Source organism: Phodopus roborovskii, unplaced genomic scaffold (assembly GCF_943737965.1).
Source record: "Phodopus roborovskii unplaced genomic scaffold, PHOROB, whole genome shotgun sequence".
Classification (NCBI taxonomy): Eukaryota; Metazoa; Chordata; class Mammalia; order Rodentia; family Cricetidae; genus Phodopus; species Phodopus roborovskii.
The window spans coordinates 221,637-229,157 of NW_026126645.1; the positions used below are offsets into that span (position 1 = coordinate 221,637).

Consider the following 7,521-nt stretch of genomic DNA (forward strand, 5'->3'; position numbering starts at 1 on the left):
CAGTCAGCTAGGAGTAGGAGACAAGTGTGCAGGGGCACAGCACCAGGGCTAGAGAGAGAAAGAGAGCAGACGACATGATCTTATAATTGCACATGCAGCTTAAAATCAAAATTTAGGGGCTGGAGAGATGACTCAGGGGTTAAGTACACTGGATGCTCTTCCAGAGGATGGGATTTGATGCCTTCATCTGGCTTCCCACCAACACTGCACACACATGGTGCACAGGCATTCATTCAGGCTGAACGAGTGTGTCACATGGGTTCCTGACTGTAAAGGCTGCAGTGGGAGAGACTTCGCCTCACTTTACATGGAGGTGAGGTACTGCAGCAGGCTGACAAACAGAAGGCCAGCTGTGGAAATGCAGGGCTGCAATCTCAGAACTTAAGGGAGGAAGCCAGGAGAGTAACAGGCTACCGAGCCCAGTCTATGGAGGGAGTTTGAGGCCAGCTAGCTACATGAAACCGTCTCCAAACAACAATAGCAACATACTGTATCAATAGAGGCTGGGGGTAGCCACAGCCAAAACTCACACCCCAGTCCTGGTGTGGTGCCCCTAACACTATTGGGAAACAGAGGAAGGAAGATTGGAAGTTCAAGGCCAGCCTCAGCTGTGGAAGGACCTGTTTCTTTTTCTTTTCCTTCCTTCCTTCCTTCCTTCTTTCCTTCCTTCCTTCCTTCTTTCTTCCTCTCCTTCCTTCTTTCTTTCTCTCTATCCCCACTCTCTCTTTCTTTCTGTTTGTTTGAGACAGGATTTCTCTGTGTAGACCTGGCTATCCTGGAAATCATTCTGTAGACCAGGCTGGCCTCAAACTCAGAGATCCACCTGTCTCTGTCTCCCGAGTGCTGGGATTAAAGGTCACTGTGCCACCACTGCCTGGGCGAGACCCTGTTTCAAAAAGAGAAAACAATCTGAACAGGAAGATTATGCCTTAGGACCAAAGGGGCCTTGGCAGCCTCCTCTGAACCCCTCTCTCTCTTTCCTGGAAGCCCATTTAAGGCAACTTCAAACGTGTTGCATCTTCCTGTCATCTTTTACCAACCTCCCACCCCGGGGCCTCAGTCACAGGCACAGCTGCCTATCTGCCCAACCTCTGTCCTTCCCAGCCAGAGAGGGCTTCTGCAGAACCAGGTGAAGAGCCCATACAGCCAGCTGGTTCCTTCCAGGCCATGGTATTTGAGACCTGAGGCTGAAAGAGCAGGTATTGGGGTGGGGAGGTAACTGAGACCCTGGGCTGAGGATTTTAGAATCTAAGGGGCATTTGGATCCACTTGGGACAGGAGGGGTAGGTGGCAGTTGCCTAGCTAAGTTGACCTATGTATTGTGTGGCCTGAGATGAAGACAGGAGAGCCTCAGGATGCTGACTCGCGGCTGGCCGAACGCAGGGGCATCTTCTTGTCAGGCTATGCAGGTGGTACCTGGGACCTCTCCATTTCTAGGAATTCACCACAGCTGAGGGACTTGACCCTGGAACAAACAAGATTCACAAGACCCCATTGTTTCCCAGAAAAGCTACCTGGGTGAGTCTGGATGGTGGGAGTCTCTGGTTGCTGTGGTCCCGTTCTCTTTGGAAAAGGCAGGCTCCCCAATTCTCGATGGCCTCAAGGAATCTAGAATGTTCCCTCAGAGCCCCCAAAAGGGATTTACTCTTCATTTAATATCCTTTCTACACCTTCCAGGGAAGTGTCATTGGCTTCCACATGGCAGGACTAAGACAGTTGCCACATATTAGCTAGGACCGTATCCATTTCTCTTTACTTTTATTTTGAGACAAGGTCTCACATAGCCTTGACCTCCCTGTGTAGCCACGATGACAATACAGTCCCAATCCTCCATCCTCTACTGCCTGGGTGGTGGAATTACAGTTTATGTGTTGCTGGAGATCAAACCCAAGGCCTCACACATGCAAGGTACACACGCTATCAACTAAGCTCCGTCTCCAGTCCTCAGCCCTCCATTTCTCATATAGAGACACAGAGGCCAGGAAGAAAGTGACCTGCTTCCAGCCTTTCCTCACAGTGAGTGTGCCAGTGCCAGAAGCCAGCCTTCACAGCTCTCTTTGACACTCCCCAGCTGGTAGTGGGAACACCAGCTGCCTGGTTGGGTTGTTACCACAATACAAAGGCTCTGGCTGGTTCAGGACACCCCTGCCCTCCAGCCTGGGCTTCCAACTCTTTCAAGATGACCAGGTAGGGTGAGACATGCCCTTCTCTGTGAAAATGCCTGCCCAGTTAAGAGGAGGAGTGGAATGTGTGAATGGGCTGGGCCCTCACCTTCCTGCTCCAGGTAGAGGTGCCAGAGGCCCTGTGTCTATGCTTCAGGGGCTCAGATTGTCCTGTAGGTAAGAAGAGGGAAAGGCCACACAGAATGCATGGCTGACCATGGCCCTGGACTTCAGTGCGGGCTCAGAAGCATCCTGTGGCCTTTGCAGCCTTGGATGAGGATTCCCCCCAAGTTTACTTTGGTCCTCTTCAGAACAGCACAGCAGATGGCCACCAGGTTGATCAGAGGTTGGGGTGTGTGGGGAGAACGGGGCAAGCTATGTAGGGAGGAGGGGACAGCTTAGGGCCAATGAAAAAAAGCCCTTGGAGAGAGAAACCTTTGGAGGAGGAAAGGGTAGCCATTTGAATGAAAGGTATGGTGAGTGAGTGCCCATAGCTTAGCTTCTTTTAGAAACCAAACTAGGGGTGAGCCTATGCCAGAGACGCTCAGGCCTGGACCCTCAGGCCTTTCCCCTGCTTCCTAGGTCTCCTCAGCCAACACTTCTCAGCCACTCCCAAACACAATGGATACTCATGACCTGTCCTGGGCCAACTGGATGTGCCCCTTGCCTCTGGCACCAGCTAAATCTTCCTTGCTGGCATGGCCACAAGGCTCAGACCTATACCCTTACACCCTGCAGAAGACATTCCTGGGTCTCAGAGAGGATGCCTCAAACATTAGTGAGTCTGAGGCCTGGGGCTGGACCTGAGAGCTTTGTTGATGGGTTGAAGGGGACAAAGGTTTTGGAATGGGAAAGGGTCTAGGACCTGTGTGCTAGTAATGAATATAGATCCCCAGGCATACTTTTCTATCTCATTTAATGTTGGGGTTCTGGCCAGAGTTGCCCGTGACCTTTCAAGACAATAGCAAAGCAGCTGGTATAGCCAATCATCAAGGTGGGGGGTAACTCTGTTGGCCTAGAATGTTTGAGCTAGAGCAGGCTTTAATTTTGCATTTAGTTAGTTATGTGTGCAGGCATGCACATGAAGGTCAGAGGACAGCTTGCAGAAGTCAGCTCTCTCCTTCTACCACATGGGTCCCGGAAATCAAACTCCTATTGTCAGGCTGGGTAACAGGTGCCTCATCCACTCAGCCAATTCATTGGCTACTTTTTTAAGTATAAATGTTTATTATGGGCAATTGATTTTTGCGTGTGTATGTGGTATGTGTGCATGTGTGTATGTAACTTTAGGACACATACCCATGTGGAGGCCAGAGGACGACTCCACAGTCCTACCCTCTTAGTCTCTGCCTTAGTCCTGCGAGACACAGTCTGTCACTGAACCTGGAGGTAGGCTGGCCAGCAAAGCTCAATGATCCTGCTGTCCTTGCCTGAGACAGATAGCTCAGCACTCGGGAGGCAGAGGCAGGTGGATCTCTGTGAGTTCCAGGCCAGCCTGGTCCATAAAGCTAAACAGAGAAACCCTGTCTCAAAAAAACAAAAGGGTAGATGAGAGGAGCCCTGGACTGGGGCCCACTGGGCTTTGAGTCCTACTCTGTCCTTTCGAGTTCCCCAGCTTTAGGCGAGTCACATGCTTTGCTCGTCTATAGAGGCAGGGTCTCCTTGGGAGCTGTTCTATGTTTGCTGTATTGGAATACACCGAGGCCTCCTGGAGGACAGGGGCTGACATGCTCTGTCTTTTATTTTGGGGACCCCAGCAGGACCCTAACACAGAACACAGAGTGAAACAGCACCTTCAAACTGACTGAGGGAGCCAGGTTTGGTGGCACACACCTTTAATGCCAGCACTGGGAGGCGGGCGCAGGTGGATCTCTGATTTGGAGGCCAGCCTCATCTACACAGCAAGTCCCAGGACAGCCAGGGCTACATAATAGAAAGATCCTATTTCAAAAAGATTTCTCTCTCCTTTATTTTTTTTTAATGCCCTTTTTGATTCTTTCATGTCTTCATTGCTATGAAGGTAACAGATGCTCTGGATCTGGAGTTACAGACAGCTGTGAGCCACCATGTGGGAGCTGAGAGTTGAACCTGGGTCCTATGGAAGAGCAGCCAGTGCCCTCAACCATTGAGCCATCTCTCCAGCTCCCTCAAAAAAGAATTTTTGATTGAGGAAATAAATGGGGGTCTGGGCAGATAATCAGCTCCCCACTTTTGGTGTTCTCCCTGCCCCAATGCTGGGGATAGAATCCAGCGTCTCCTACACGCTGGGTAAGCACTCTACCGCTGAGCCGAGGACCCAAGCCCCGGGCTTATTATTTATCATTCTAGCCTTACCCACACCCCACTCCCGCCAAAGCCCAGCTGGGCTGTGTTTTCCATGCCTGCTCCTGTATTTACCCCCTGAATGTTTTCACAGCGCACAGTCAGTCTCCAACTGTCTCCCTACCCCTTCCACATCCTCTCTTTCCTTCTTATCCCCAGTCTTCCTGTGCGTCTTCCCTTCCAGTCCTCCTCTTCCTTTTCCTCATCTCCTGTTCTCTTCACTCCAGTGTCCTTTCCTTTTTCTCCAGTCCTGTGCTCTTTATGTGGAATAGTACTACTCTAAGGACACGCTCTTCCTGCCTTCTCCTGAGTGCTGGGTTCACACGTGTGTGTGCTAGCAGGCACCTTACATGTAACTAGTACAACTGAAAAACTAAATTTTATGACATGACATTTTTTTTTTTTTAATTCAGTAGCTGAGCAAGGTGACACACACCTTTAATTCTAGCACTCAGGAGGCAAAAACAGACAGATCTCTATGAGTTCCAGGCCAGTCAAGGCTGTACAGTGAGATTCTGTCTCAGAAAAAAGGTGTGTGTGTGTGTGTGTGTGTGTGTGTGTGTGTACATGCCATGGTGTACATGTGGAGATCAGAGGACAACATGCAGGGTCAATTCTCTCCTTCACCATGTGGGCTCTGGAGATGAACTTAGGTCATCAGGCTTGGTGGCAGGAACCTTTACCTGCTGAGCCATTTTGGGGCCCCTATTATTTTAATTTTTTATTCACTATTATTGAGACAGGGTCCCATGTAGCCCAGGCTGGCTTCATACTTTCTATGTAGCCAGGGATGACCTTGAATTCCTTCCTGATTCTCCTGCCTCCACTTCCCAAATTCTGTGGTAACAGGCATATGCTACCATGCCCAACAAAGACCTGAATATTTTACTAAACTTACTGTAATGTTAATTTAGTCGTGTTCAATAGCTGCCCCTTGGGACCCTTATGTGACCTCCTCATGACCCATGGCACCCAACTTTATATATTTAATCTGGGACCTTTGCCTTAAACTTTAGCTTACCTATCTGCATACTTGACCTCTCCTCCCCATGTAGTAGTCTGTGCACTTGACCCCTCTCCCTGATGTCTAGTGGACTGATTATACATTTTTTTTTCTGCCTGAAATATTCAGGTGCACCCTGAAGCTTTTATTCCAGGCTTAGTAGCAGTGGGGAAACTGAGTCCCAGAGGGAAGTGCCCAGCACTTGGAAGGTTCTTTCCCAACTCTGAGCTGGGCAGGCTTAAGAGGGGCCAGATGTTCAGTCCAGACTGAGCCGGGCCTGATCACCTTCCCTTTCTGGTTTAGAGCTCCAGCCACCAGGCCTGCACAAAGACTCTATGGACAGCGAGGAACTCACAACCAAGGACTCAACAAACAGAGACGAGATGGGGAACCAACTAAAAAGAGGCTCCTGCCTCTTCCTCCCTCCTCACACCTCATCCCTGGACTTCAGGATGAACAGAAAGAGCCCCAGTTCCTCGACCTTCTGGCCCTGGCTTCTTCCCACTGTCATCTCCAGGGAACTCCCTATCCACACCTACCCAGTCTTCCCTGGGTACCCATATCTCCTGCCTCCCCCTTACCTATTCACTTACGCGGCCCTACCTTCTGTCCAATGTCCGAACCTCTTCACGATGCCCCCAGACCACTCATACCCCACTGTGGCTGCATCCAGCTTGCTTACGACAGACAATGGAACTGGGCCCCATATCACCCAGGAGAAGCCCCTGCTTCTCTACTCGGGGTCTTTCCAGAGTGCTGGACATAACCTATATCCCAAGGTTAGAAGTCAGAGCTCTAGAGATGACTCAACCTTCTCCCTAGGACAGGCTGGTGTGGCAGCTCCTGCAAAACAGCCAGGCTCCCAGGCCGGTATTGTCACCCTGCCCTATCCTCTGAAGAAAAAGAATGGTAAAATCCTATACGAGTGCAATGAGTGTGGCAAGAACTTTGGGCAGCTCTCCAATCTCAAGGTATCAGCTCCCTGGGTCTCACTATCCCCTTCACACTTTAATGACTCTCTTGCCTTTCCCCTAGCTTCTAGAATCAAGTCTTGACATCTGGAAGCCACTCCTGGGAACCTCCTAGGGCCAAGTGGTCTTGAGGTTCATGGAGGGGGAGATGGGGGGATTTGGGGAATACAGGATGAGCTGACCATTGCCTGGGTTTGGTGGAGCACACTTTTCCTTTCTAAGGTCAGACCCCTGAGGCAGGGGGTGATAGCAGAAGTCCAAGGCCAGTTTGGGAAATATAATGAGATCCCACCTGCCTTAATTAGGGCTCTATTGCTGCGAGGAGGCAACACAACCACAGCAACTCTTACGAAGGAAAACATTTACCTGGGGCTGGCCCAAAGTTCAGTGGTTTCGTCCGTTATGGGGGAAGCATGGTGGCATGCAGGCAGACATGATGCTGGAGAGGAGCCAGAGGTTCTATAACTGGATCCACAGGCAGCAGGAAGACAGAGACACGCTGGCCAGGCTTGAGCTTCTGAGACCTGCAAGACCTTCCCAATCACCCACTTTCTGCAACAAAACCTCACCTATTCATAGTGACATTCTCCATGAGTCCATGTGGCCATTTTCTTCTTTTTCTTTTTTCTTTCTTTCTTTCTCTCTCTCTTTCTTTCTTCCTTTTTTTTTCTGAGACAGAGTTTCTTGGTGTAGGTCTGGCTGTCCTCAAACTCCTGAGTGTTGAGATTAATGGTGTGCACCACACTGCCCATCTCTAAGGGGCCATTTTCATTCAAACTTCCACACCATCTTAAAAAAAAAAAAAGCCACCTGTAGTGGCTTTTAATCCCAGCACCTGGGAGGCAGAGGCAAGAAGATCTCAGTGGGTTTGAGGCCAGCTTGGTCTACATGTCCAGTTCCAGGCCAACCAAGGTTACATAGGGAAGCCCTGACTCAAAAAGTAAAGGATGGGTGTGTGTGTATCAAGTCTCCTCCATCCTGAAAGATTTAGAGACCACTTTATTAAAGTTAAGAAAGGGGAAATTGAGGCCCCTAACAGACAGGATCTCAAGGTAACCACACT

At 50.0% G+C, this 7,521-nt stretch overlaps 1 protein-coding gene across 1 annotated transcript; it reads left to right on the plus strand.

The window, feature by feature from the left end:
* The first annotated feature begins 1,333 nt into the window (after positions 1–1,333).
* On the plus strand, positions 1,334–6,573 carry LOC127213217 (tissue-resident T-cell transcription regulator protein ZNF683-like). The gene is made up of 5 exons (XM_051173526.1): positions 1,334–1,412; positions 2,072–2,187; positions 2,745–2,940; positions 5,791–6,458; positions 6,523–6,573. The coding sequence occupies exons 1-5, from the start codon at positions 1,334–1,336 to the stop codon at positions 6,571–6,573; spliced, it is 1,110 nt and encodes a 369-aa protein (XP_051029483.1).
* Positions 6,574–7,521: the final 948 nt, after the last annotated feature.